The following is a 13,901-nucleotide window of genomic DNA, read 5'->3' on the forward strand; positions in this document are numbered from 1 at the left end:
TATTAGCCTTTTATTATATAGGATATTACATATAAACTCATATACATATAAGCTTCTATAAGCATATATATGTATATATAAACACACTTTTATATTCTATATAATAAGCGAGGGATATGCTAATTAGCCTGGATATGCTAATTAGTCATGACCAGTATGCAAATTGACCATCACCCAGGCCTGCAGGGGAGGGCAGTTAGGGGTGACCTGGCCTGCAGGGAGGGCATTTGGGAGTGACTGGGCCGTCAGGAGAGGGCAGTTGGGGGCGATTGAGCCAGCAGGGGAGGGTAGTTGGGAGCAATCGGGCCAGCAGGGGAGCAGTTAGGTGTTGATCAGGCTGGCAGGGGAGCAGTTGGGGGGTGATCAGGCTGGCAGGCAGAAGCAGTTAGGGGCAATCAGGTAGGCAGGCAGGCGAGCGGTTGGGAGCCAGCAGTCTTGGATTGTGAGAGGGCAGTCAGACATCCCTAGCGGGGTCCCAGATTGGAGAGGGCTGAGGGACACCTCCCACCCCCCCCTCCCCCCCAGTGCATGAATTTCATGCACCGGGCCTTTAATATATATATATATTACACATATGTGTGTACATATATATGTATACACACACATATATATACATGTAATGATTATATATATATATATATAATGTATATATACATATATATGCTCATGATTGTAGGTGATATTTAAAGCCATTCTCTAGGTCAGATGACCAAAGGAGTAGGTATAGGCTGAGAAGAAAAGTGAACCAAGAATTGAACCCTGGGGCCTTCTATGTTTAAGGGGTTGGAGAGCCACAACGTTAGCTTTCTCACAGAAATCAAATCTACATGAGTTTTCTAAATCATAAAATATGTCATCAGGATTGATACAACCAATGTAGGAAATTAACAATCTCAACAAAAGCCAAACATGCACATACTTTATGACCCAGCCATTGGGCTCCTATGTGTATACTTAACAGAAATAAAGTAGTGTATATAAATGTTCATAGCACTGTGCATTTTCTGTGTGGTTATTATACTTTGACAAAAGTCATTACCCCCCCTTCCCCCCCAAAAAAGTCATTAGGGAATGCCTCTACTCATTAGGTCTCAACTCTCAGTGCCAGCAAAACAGGAAGCAGATTTAATCTGGCTTCTTGAGTGTTAAGGATTGCTTTGTGGTCATTCACAAAACATGCTCAAAACAACATTTAGGTACATGATAGAATTCAAGCATGTGAAAAGCCATGAGAAACCTTCACAACTTTCTCTCTGGGTTTTAGGTTTTTTTTCTTTTTCTTGAGTAAGGTTCTCCATCAAACCCAATCAGAAGCATTCTTTGCTCCCCCAACTAAAGGCTAAATAGGAATCATACCCTCACCAGTTGTCAGTTTCTTTCAGTTGCAATTATGGAAACTCAATATAAACTAGCTTAGGTAGAAAGGGAGTTGATGGTGTGTCTAACTAAAAGTCCAGCTAAACAATATGTCACCTCTCCTTCTTAACACATCATCTCTCCCTCTCAAAAGTTGGCCTCTTTGTAATGGTTTCATCTTTCCCACTGCAGACAAATTTCTTCCGTATTCCTGGGCAAGAGAATTACAAATCAGCCTGGACTTACACACTCCAGACCCTGCAACCTCAGGGAAAACAGAACTGATTTTTCCCAATGTTGAATTGTTCTGCTAGGATCATACTCTGCCTAGAAAAATCATAGCTACTGCTTATGAAATTTAGGATTGTATAGGCCTGGGCCAAATGACCAGTGGCCAGGAAAATACTAATACCAATACTCTAATAATAATAATAATATCTAATGATGACTAAGCACTTATTTTGCAGCCACTGTTCTAACCTTCTCATATGCATCAAATCATTTCATTCACACAACACATTTATGAGGTAGATACTAGTATTTTCCCCATTTCATAGATAAGGATACTGACATAAACAGAAAGTTTAGGCAACTTTCCCCAGACCCATAACTAGTAAATGGCAAACCTGGGATGAAAAGTACCCCAGAACTCATGCTCCCGATACTATGGTATATTCTCACAAAACCACAGGGGAGAGGATCAGTCCCTGAAAAAAAGTATGAGGTGTAAAGGAAAACTGCCAACATTTCATACAATAGTTCATTAGTCTCACTTATTTAACCATTAATCCAAATATTCAATAAACATCTGATGAATGTCTGCCATAAATTAGGTCACACGGCATCCATTCACTGTTGCCAATGTCTCCCACGTGATGGATGACAAAGGAGTACAGGAAAGGGTACTTTCTTTACATGGTGAAATTATTTTGTCTCCAAAAATTCTTCCCAAATTGTGTTTAGACATGAGTTTTAAAAAACTATTTTATGGCATAAGCTTAGATTTTATAACTTTGAGTAAATGGTAAGTATAAAAGCACATGAATTAAATTTGTTCAACTGATTCAAGCAGAATTTTTGAATCTGCTTAGTGAATGTAGATTTATTTTTCCTTCTGAAAATAGCATGAAAAAAAAAACATTGCAATCAGGCTCTAAAAGAAAATTTTAAATTAATTTCAAAGCTATTTTAACAACGTCAGCCTCTTGGAATAGGAATGCTATCATTCAATAAATATGTATTAAGTACCTGGGTATGGTTGAAACGTGACCAAAGAAATACAAATTAAAAATACAAAATGTCATGTTTAATGCCAAATTGGCAAAATATTTTTAAATATATTTATAAAGATACCAAACATTATTTTACATTTATGGTAAGTGTAAATTGACAACCTTTGTAAAATATGGATGGCCTTAAAAATAACTATATCCTCTGTTTCACTTCTGAAAATTTGTACCCCCAAATTGCATAGGCATATGCAAAGATATGGCTACAGAATTTTCCTCACAGGTTATCATTGATAGCAAAATATGGTAGGCCAAAAATGAATAGTGAAATACATATTGGTGTTTTGGTATGATAGAATACTATGTAGCTATTAAGAGTAAGTTACAGGAAAATATTTCATGAAATAGATATTTACTTTATAGAATAGTAAGTGAAAGATATGTGTACTATATAATCCATTTTAGTTTAAAAGATTATACACCTGCATAGAAAAAAAGACCAAAAGGTTTTTTTTAACTAATGCTGTCTATTATTTCTAGGTGGTTAATTTTTAGGTTACTTAATTTTTTTCTTCTCTCTCTCTTTCTCTCTCTCTCTCTCTCTCTCTCGTGTGTGTGTGTGTGTGTGTGCGTTTAACCTGGAATAAGAAAAAAAATTTTTTAAGTGAAAAATATACTACAAAATTCAAAGTGACAAGTATATGGCTAGAGGTCTGCAGTGGGTAGCGAAAGAGGAGGCTGGAGCGGCCCTGTCCTGGCTTAGGGCTGAGTGTCAGCAGAGGCTTCTTTGAGGAGGAGAAACTGAGCAGAGGCATCACCTCAACCACATCAATGATGATGACAAGCAGGTGCAGGTGCAAGTGCTGGTATTTGTGAGGCAATCGGTCCCATTACTTAATGCAACTACAGCGTTGATCCAGTCCCCAAAGAATGCAAAACATTTCTAAAATATATGTCATTGATTTTCCCTTTTCTTTGCAATTCCCCATCATCCATTTATTTATTTTTTCTAACAAGTATGGTGAAAATTCTTTCACAACATTGTATAAAGACAGCTTTCCTTTTTGGCGCAGCTGTGACTACATTCAAAGCTTTGCCCTTGACATATTTCATTTATCTTAACCCCGAGTTCCTGGAAGAAAGGGATGCTGAAGACAGTGTCCAGTGTGCAGCAGGCGTTCGGTTCACACACAGGTGAAAAGCATTTAGCTGTTAGCCTCTACTCTCAAGTCTTTTTGTTTTATTAGGATCTTTTTCTCTTGGTCAGATACATGACTTCATAGTGAAAAATTTCCAGCATAAAAAAAATAGATTTCAGTTTCCAAGGGGAGAACCTGAAAAATATGTGCATTGTCAGTTTTCCTTCTCTGAAACCATTTTTGTGCTGCCATATCAGTGCAGCTAGGCCTGAAAGAATAAACTATTCTCACACCCAGAGCTGAGGAGGTAGGCAGCGGTCCTCAAAGGGCTGAAGTCCCTCGGAAGCAATAACATCCAATGTCACCTCTTCTTTGTGCAGCTAGAGCAGCAGCCATTTGAAAGATATCATGGGTAAGAAGGAGCCTATTGCGGCTCAGTTTTAAATGGTACGATTCCCAGTGCCTGAAACAGTGTCTGATACTTAGAGTTAAATCTCTGTTGAACTATTAAATGAACAAATGGAAATGGAAGAAGAATGAACAAAATAAACCAACCATTGTTTTGCAGAATGATGTGAAATACTAACTTCTCTGTGGTCTGAGACTTACAGATTAAGGAACAATCAGGAAAATAAATCTATTCTTTATATATTCAGACCAAGCTCAAAAGCTGCTGAGGACAGGTAGGCGATGCAATTAAGTGGTAGCAGTCTAGGTATAAGTGCATGGGTAGACATTACCAAGTGGAGAGGGTGTCAAACGGGAGCATGCTCCACCTCAAGGGGGTGAGGCTGACTCAGCTCCAGCCATGGATGCCATATGAGAATGCAGGCCCAATTTTGCCAATTCTTCCAGTGTTTTAAGAGAAGCTTGACGTCTAGATTTTTAAGTTCACATTATAAATGTTGGCTCAAAATTTAAAGACAGAGAGACAATGTCTGTGTGTTTTACATACATACCTAGCCATACAGTCTGATTTGAAACTTCTCATTTCAACTTTTCTTTCTTTTTTTAGGATATTGTAGTTTATTAATTAAATTATTAACACACCTTTGTAATACTTTTACCCACATTTTTAGCTACACACCCTTTAATGGCCTCTTTATATAACAACTGATATTCTGTAATATTTTCTACATATGAAATAAAAAGATAATTGTCTTCCCTCTGGGAAAATTAATCAAAACTTTAAAATTGATAGTATTGAAAGCTTCTTTCATCTTCACTCTTTATTATCAGTAACGTCATGTAAAACTTTATCATGTTCAATTTGGGAATACTTTTATAAAGCTTCTTATATATGAATTCTAAGATTTCAGGACATGTTAAATTTGCTTGTGCAGTAATATGTATATAACTACATTATATACCAGTATATATTATTGTAGAGACAATTTATTCTTATTGAGCATTTGGATGTTTTTCTGTTCTGTTTGTTTGTTTTGTTTTCTAGATTCCACATATAAGTAAAATCATAAGGTATATGCCTTTCTTTGACTTATTACACTCAGCACGATAGCCTCTAGTTCTAACCATGTTGTTGCAGATGGCAAGATTGCATCCTTTTTTATGGCTGAATCATATCCCATTGTATATATGCATCACTTCTTCTTTATCCACTTATCTATTGGTGAACACTTAGGTCATTTCCATACCTTGGCTATTGCAAAAAATGCTGTAATGAACATACGAGTATATATGTCTTTTCAATTTGTGTTTTGGGTTTCTTCAAATAAATACCCAAAGTGGAATTGCTGGATCCTTGTCTCTTGCTATAGACTTTGTTTTAAAGTCTACTTTGTCTTGTATAAGCATTGCTATCCCAGCTTTTTTGCTTGTTTGTTTCCATTTTTGTGAAATATCTTTTCCCATCCCTTTATTATCAGTCTGTGTGTGTCTTTCAATCTGAAGTGAGTCTCTTGTTGACAGCATATGCAAGGATCTTGTTTTGCTATCCATTCAGCCTCCACATGTCTTTTGATTGGAGTATTTAATCCATTTGCATTTAAAGTAATTGTTGGTAGATACGTTTTTTATTGCCATTTTACCATTCTTTTTTATCTTTTTAAAATTTATTCTTAAAGAAGACATTTAATATTTCTTGTGGTAGTGAATTCCTTCAGCTTTTTCTTGCCTGGGAAGCTATCTATCCTTCAATTCTAAATGATAGCTTTGCTGGGTAAAGTATCTACTTTTCTGAGTCTAAAAATGTTTATCCGTAGGACATGTCTATGTTTACTTGTGTGTTGTTGCTACATTAATTACCTCATGAAAACTGAGAAGACCAAGGAGGTAAGTCACACTTATGTGGGGGACTTTTAAGCATGCGGTGAGCTAGTGGAAAGTAGCAGAGGTTGTATACTTAGGGAAAAGAGTGATCAAATGGGCTATGTCAAGCACATACAGGCATTCCTGAATTTGCAAATATTTTTCTCCATGATTAGGCCATCTGTGTTCGCTAATGGACACCCATATCACATTAGGCTTCTATCTTCCCAAAGAGACTGGGAGATACTGGTGTAATCTCCCTTGGGGATTACATTTCAAAGCATGGCTCCCAGGCACTTGAGAAAGACTGTCCTGGGTTGCAAAACTGGCAAAAAGCTTTTTAAGAGGTTTACATCTCAAAGGGAACAGAAAAAGAATGTAGAAACTGCAAGTTTTCTAAAGTAAATAAATGCTCTCAGAAAAAAGAGGTTAGGGGGCAACCCTCAGAAAGAAGCCTTTCTAAAGCTTAGTCAAGCTGGAGGCAAGACCATCCGGGTCATAAGAGTGATGGTAGATGTTATTCAGCAAGTTGCACATCATTGGATCATTCACAATGTAAATTCTAGATGTTTCAGACCTAGCTTAGAGTCCTCCTCTCCTTTCCCCTATGTCCTCCCCACTGCCTCGTAACCATGAAACTGAGGTATCTACCAACAGATGTCTATCAGCTGTGCAACCTGGGTCTTTTCATTTCTAAATGGGCATCATAAATACATACTACAGCATTTGTACAAGGAATAAATCTGATATGTATGTGGCAATCAACATAGTGCCTGGCATATAGTAACAACTCATTGATAGTAACAAATGGTAACTATCAATATTTCAGCCAGTTCTCATCTGTGCTATTGTAGTATCATAGAATGAATATACTATGATACTAATATTACTAAAATACACAGAAAAGGAGTTAAAAGAGTTATGACTTTTATCAATCAAAATAGAGCAGAAGAAGCTACCAAAGATGTGGCACCTATTGCCAAAGTTCCATGTCCTACCTTCCACACTCCACCCTATTTTCTGCCCAAATTTCTTTCATCTGTTTTTTCATAGTTAAATATTTCCCCATATAGATCTCAAATCTGCGTGTTATTGAGCCTAAGGATATAACGCAACTTTTAAAATTACAATCTGTGTTGTATTTTCTTTCTTACACTTACGTTTGAAGCATGTTTACTCTTTGAAAGCCCATGTGGGAGCCAATTGACTTTTCAGAAAGTTCCTTGCAAATTCTCCCTCAAAAGAGTTTTCCTTTGTTTGTATCTTGGTAGCAGTTTTTAAGATTTCAAGATTTGGAGTCTGGCATTCTAACTGCTCAGCGTGTCTAACAGAAGTGGTCTGTTTCATCATCCAATGAGCTCTGCCTGTTTGTGGATGTGACACCCCAGTGGAAGGAAGCCAAGAGCCTATAGTAGCGATCCTGGGGAAAATGTAAGCAGCTGTGGCCATGTAATTTAAAACCTCTGGAAAGTGTGCTGCAGTCTGTGCACAGCGTTCGTGTAACATGGGGACTGGATGCAGCCCGCTCTCCGGAGGACTTCCTCGCCTGCTGCAGGAAAGGGAAGACTGAAAAGACAAACCTGGGTGCAGCCAGAAAGGTCCAGATAGATGAGCTTGTGGCATCCATGCCCTAAATTCAGGTACCGTAAACCTTTGTCTGTGAATTTTCTGCAATAAGCCAAACTAAGATTCTGTAGGTTGTGGAAGTGCCTGAAAAGACAGGGTGAGAGGAGAGAGGAAGGAAAGTGAATATCGTTGTTTTCTCACATCTTTCTTAAGCCACTATGACAAAGAGGGGTAAAACTGTAAGTGAATCTTTTCTCCTTGCAAATGTTCAACAGTTGAACCTTATTGTTAATGCTCTTCCTGGTAAGTCAAGGAGATTGCAGTAACTAGATAATGCCAAATTACATTTCAAATGAAAAGAAAGATGTGCCTAGATTTTTAAGAAAGCTGAAATAAAGCCTGGAATTGTGGGGGCTGGGAGGTTTGTGCATTCATATTGTTTGGAAGTTAGCTTGTGTTTGAAAGCAAAGTTACAGAGTTTGCATTATTGTTGCATTTAGGTTTTAACTTTGAGGCACCAAAGTAATGAGTAAAATGTTTAGAAATACAAACCCTTTGTAAACATTTAAATGGCGATGAGCTGTTACATGAGAGTGAGGATTTGGACAGAAAGGAGGCAAAGTTGACACAACAGGCTCTCAAAATGGACATGATCAGCAAATGCTTTGAGAAATTAGATTTGAATATGCATGATTTTGTAACATCTTCATAACTATAATTAAAGAAAGACTAATTGATATGCAGAGCTTAAAAATGGATTAAGAAGAGTCTACAGATGAGTGGGCAGCACATGAAAGGAATAAAAACTACAGCAGAGACTGTCAATCTCACTGGAGTTGAAACCGATTAAATTAAATTAAACATGACCAAAATGAGAGCTTCCAGAAAAAAGGGAGGTAATTAGGACAAGCTATGCAAGGGCTCACAGTTTGAGGACACTCTGTGGACAACTTTCCAGATCTTCTTTATCCTGGCATTTTTTTAAAAGTACAAGAACTCCCACGACTGCCTGCTCTTGTAATGAAATTAACAACATGCTCTTGATTTGTGGTCTGCAACAGTTTAACAGCAAATGGAAAAGCAAAAAGAACCAAAGTGAAAGACGATGCCTCTCTGTCCAGCAAAAGCCCACAAGTGAATAATAGAGTTCACCTTCACATAAATGGGAAATAAGATCTGCAAGCACTGACCGTTAATCAGATTTATTCCGAAAATCTGAAAAGCACATGTATGTGATACAATGATTTCCATTCCATAGAGAATCACTTGGTTCGGAACACAGATTCTCTCTGGTAATTGCTGTGTCTATGAGATTCAACAGAACAGACAGGGACGCCTTCTGGATCCCCAGTGGCTGGGTGGGCAGGGCTGCGAAGGAAAAAGCAGCACAAACATCCCAAAGACACGTCCCCCGTCCTGGGTCCCTTCAGTTAACTAAGAGCTATGCCGAAGTTTCCGAAATGCTTTGTTTTCCCCTCCCTGGAGTATACCCTTGTGATTCAACTGAGTAAAGTACAATTTTTCTGGGGATGGGGGGATGGACATCATTTCTAACAACGCTTTAGCTCTCTAATTCAGAGAAAGGAGTTGCAAGGCAGACAGCAGGACACAATGGGAAATACACAAGGTTTTGGAATCTGACCAAATTGGATTCAAATCTCAGCTCTGACACTTATTGCAACTTCCCTAACTACTCAGATTGTTTCTGCATTTGTTAAGTGGAGATTATATTAACTTTTTTTTTTTAACCCTAACTGTGGGCCTCCAGCTTTCCTGTAGCTTAGTTTCCTCATCTTTGACATGGATGTAATCCTACCTGCTTTTCCTCTTAGAGGTGTGACAATTACATGAGGACATAAGTGTAATGGTATTATATTTAGAGTGACTTTTGATGATTATAAACAGCAAAAAGCCCGGCTGGCCTGGCTCTGTGGTTGAGTGTCAAGCTATGAACCAGGAGGTCATGGTTCGATTCCTGGTCAGAGCACATGCCCGGGGTTGTGACTCTATCCCCAGTGTGGGCGTGTAGGACGCAGTGGATCAATGATTTTCTCTCATCATTGATGTTTCTATCTCTCTTCCTCTCCCTTCCTCTCTGAATCAATACAAATGTGTGATTGTGTACATACACACACACACAGCGGGGATATATGCTAGAGGCTTTAAAAATATATATTGCTATTATTGGTACTACCTCAAATAACAACACATTAATTGTTCTTATGAAGCTTGTACTATCTTCTTCCATTTAACAGAATAGATACTCATTTGACAAAAGTTATGCATAAAACTGATTCACATTGCATCTACACCCTCATTTTGGTCATGGTGGTAATGCCATATTTAATCATTTTCAACTCCAGTGAGATTGACAGTCTCTGATTTTGTTTTTATTCCTCTCATGTGCTGCCCACTCATTTGCAGACTATTCTTCTCATCCCATTTTTCAGCTGTGTATATCAATTAGTCTTTTTTTAACTATAGTAGTAAAACTGTTTCTTACAAAATCATGAGTATTCAAATGTATTTAAATGTGGCACAAGCCTATGGTTTAATTTCTTAAAGTCCATGTGATCAATTATCAAATACAAAAAAAGAATGGAAATTGAGCTAGGAGTTCTTAACTTTTTGTGTGTCAGATATCATACAGATCTATGGATCCTTCGTCAGCATAATGTTACTGATGCATAAAATAAAATACTTAAGATTACAAAAGCAGCCAATCATATTGATAGTCATTATCAAAGTATTTTTATATGATCTGTTAGAGGTCTAACAACTACCATGATTTTGAAGTAGTGGCAAGTGCCAATGTTATTTTGAAATATTTGTAACAAGAATAATAATGAGAAAATATCTGTGGTGCATATGGTTGAAATAGTCCCACATTTTACCTACACTTCCATTAGAGCTTAGTGAAAATAGAGGGTTTTTTCCCCCACATCAACATTCATGGAACTTCTGAATTCTATCCCTGGTCCCCTTGGGGGATCCACTGGCCCCAGGCTATGAACTTGGGATTTGGCAAAAGAGGTATTCATTAGAGGAAATGACTCCCAGATTGAAAGTCACTAGCTGGCTCTCTTCAACCTCATGGGGACCATTGGTTTGAAAGGAAAGTACAGGAATTTTGAGTGGACCTGTAGGCCTTTCTAGGGATTTATAGGGCCACAGATTTGAAACTGCTGAGGAAAAGTATCAGTTGACTGTGAAATTGCATTTGGCAAATTTTATGCAATACTGCTACTTTTTATTTTGAATTTTGGCAAAGAAATGTGTCCCTTACATGAGGAAGATCTGGTTCATAATTTTCCCAACCCAGAAATAACTTTATTATTCTAATTATGCTTCGAGGCAGTGTTTGCAGTCAGTGTTTATCTTTTCCTAATCATTTGATAACTAAAAGTTTCTAATGTAAGGGGAGGTTTCTGTTTGTTATTTACTTTTCTACTGTTATGATAGTCTTTAGGAAACCACAATTCTTATAGAAACTACAGAGATCATTTTTTCTCCATTCTTCTGGCTTTTTTTACATCAAAGAATTGAGGCCTTCTGTGTTAGATCTCCGATACTTGAGGCAGTTACTACTGGAAAGAATATAAAATTACTATGTATTTTACCAAAAATTTCTCTAAAAAATCACCAAGACAAGACCCAGTCTGTAAAAGAGAGGATTCACATGTGGATTCTTTTGAGATGAGTGTGTGGGCTCTTTAGTTTCCCAGAGGCCGTTTCGCATGATAGGATCCCTACAGAAAAGCCAAATGCAGTGGTTTGACCTCCTATTTACAGGCTAGGTCTTGAGGACGTCCAGCCCAGGCAGCAGCTTCCTCTCTCTGCCCCACTCTGACGGGCACTGATGAGACTATACAGCATGAGAACGTCTGCCAATAAGAAGTTTCCAAGCCAACCGAAGGATCAGTTCATCCATATGAAAAATAATGAGATACCAACCACTCTCACATATAATGCTCCATAATACTTTAATGACCACTCTTTGCCTAGAATGCCTCACACATAGTAGTTCATCAATATATGATGAACATGTGAATGAATGTTGCTATTAGAATTCAGGGGAAGGAGAAACCACGTAGACTTCTGGTGGATGGTGTGACTTGAGGTGCAAAGGCTGTGGATTAGCATAGACAAGGAGAAAGGCATTCCAGCCATAGAGAAAGAAAAGCATATAGCAATCAGATGACCAGAGTTCAGCACTTGCCTTGTTTGATATCTTGGCAGATAAGTTTGATCAGATAATGTTAAAGGAACCGGGAAGAGACAAGACTTCAAGCATGTCAAAGACATGATCAGACTATTGTTCCAGATGATACTTCTTGCAGCATAAGGCAAAGCTGACTGAAAAAGGGAAAAGAGACCAGAGGCTGAACCCTCAGGATTCTGTGCCAGATGAGGTGCTGAGAGTGCCACCTTGGTTCTGGCAATGGGAATAAAAGAAAGGGGTTTCATTCAGGAAATATTTAGAAGCAAAAAATATCCTGGAATGGGCATGAGCTGTGGCTAACCCTCATTTTCAACTTTAGAAAATTGAACAAGTCCCCAACCAAGAGAGGAAAAATATTCAATTAAAAAACTGGCAAATCAATGTTGCCAAGAAGGGCAAATTACATCTTTCTTCTGGCAAAGCATTTCTTTGGGGAAAAAACGCTAAAGGCACTGAAGAGAGAATGACAGCAGCAACAAACAACATTTCTCTGGTTATTTATAGTTTAAAGAACACTTTTGCATACCCAAGCATGTTTGAAACAATGGAAAACAAAGCAAAAATAGAGAATCATTATGAAATATATTTTCATAATAGATAAGAAAGTCAGTGTACATTCTTTTCATATGACAAAAAACACACATCAGTATTGAGTAGCACTTATCCTAAATTTTTGCTAAATAGCAAAAAACTGAAAGTTAAAATCACAACAAAATTCTCATTTTGGGGCCTATTTTTCTATCTGTTGCCACACACACATTCATATATGCCCATGTATGCATACAATATATATCTTAATATGGAATGTCTAAAGAAAAGTAGTGGGTGATGTTTTATAGGATTAGAGGAACTTATAGAACTCCAGCTCACAAAAGCCTATTGAGTATCGCTTCCCAACTCCACATTCTGTGACGACATGTTGGTAGCTTAAAACTGGCTATGGTGGAAGTATTTACACTATAGAAATCAGTAACTTCCACAAATCAGAACATCCCCTTTCCCTGTGCCCTGGACAGTTATTAAACATTTACCAAAATACTGCTATCCTTGGAGCACACTTTGAGAGACATAGATAATGCAGCATGCTCTCTATGCTCTCTGGATAGAAAATGTATTCAGAGATAAAAACGAGAGAGAAGATGACAGCTTTGAAGGACAAGAATAAGAATTTGATCTAGCCCAGCCAGTGTGGTTCAATGGTAGAGCATCGACCTATGAACCCGGAGGTCACGATTTGATTCCTGGTCAGGGCATATGCCCAGGTTGCAGGTTTGATCCCCAGTGTGGGGCATGCAGGAGGCAGCTGATCAATAATTATCTCTCATCATTGATGTTTCTATCTCTCTCTCTCTCTCTCCCTTCCTCTCTGAAATCAATAAAAAAATATTTTTTTAAAAATTTGATCTAAATATAAAAAGGGATTCTTAAGATAAAACTGGAATAAATCGAATGGAAGCATTAAAAAGAAAAATACCTTCTTTGACTGAGAAAAGAGCTAAGTTTTAATGTTCAGGTTTACTATGTTTCAGGAAAATTAATTGAAAGAACACAATTAAACTTGGAAAATACTTTTAATATCTTAGAGAAAAGGAATTTCTTGCATCTTGGCAGGAAAAAAAAAAAATAGGTTACCAACAAAGAAACCAAAAAATCAAGCTGGCTTTAGACTTCCCTGCAACCAGAAATATCAGGATTATGGAACAACATTTTGCAGATATAAAAGATGTGTAGCACACGACTTATAAATAATAGTAAAATACACAATACTCCCTATTGTAAACTCTTTGTAACTAATCAATTCTCACACAAGGCTTTCATTGACTTTTGCCAAACTCATTAATGTAAATAGTACTTCCTGGAGGTGGTAGATGTTCCAACAGGTAACCAGAGCGTGGCAACAGGGAATCTGAGACGCAGGGCTGAAAGCATGAGGCATTCTATTGTAGAGAAGTCCCAGGCACCGGACTGGAATTTAGGGGCCCAGCTTCAATGCCCAGGAAGGGGAACCAGAAAGAGACAGCAGAACCTAACTCAACTCAGGCAGAGGGCCTGGGCCCACCAAGCCAGGAGAAGATAGACGCCAGCTCGGGGACTTGAAAGCAGCAGTCCTGCTATCAGAAC

General features: G+C 37.9%; 2 protein-coding genes across 2 annotated transcripts in view; one reads left to right on the forward strand and one right to left on the reverse strand.

The window, feature by feature from the left end:
* Window positions 1-13,901, reverse strand: part of FBXL13 (F-box and leucine rich repeat protein 13) — a 161,208-nt gene that overhangs the window by 66,990 nt on the left and 80,317 nt on the right. The window contains exon 12 of the mRNA XM_070424581.1: window positions 7,573-7,702. Coding sequence (XP_070280682.1) covers window positions 7,573-7,702 — 130 coding nt within the window. The remainder of the gene's footprint in view (window positions 1-7,572; window positions 7,703-13,901) is intronic.
* Window positions 7,397-13,901, forward strand: part of LRRC17 (leucine rich repeat containing 17) — a 29,390-nt gene continuing 22,885 nt past the window's right edge. The window contains exon 1 of the mRNA XM_070424583.1: window positions 7,397-7,632. The gene's annotated coding sequence lies outside the window, so the exon portion shown is untranslated. The remainder of the gene's footprint in view (window positions 7,633-13,901) is intronic.

Source organism: Myotis yumanensis, unplaced genomic scaffold (assembly GCF_028538775.1).
Source record: "Myotis yumanensis isolate MYYU_CA2020_CCGP unplaced genomic scaffold, mMyoYum1.0.hap1 SCAF_9, whole genome shotgun sequence".
NCBI lineage: Eukaryota > Metazoa > Chordata > Mammalia > Chiroptera > Vespertilionidae > Myotis > Myotis yumanensis.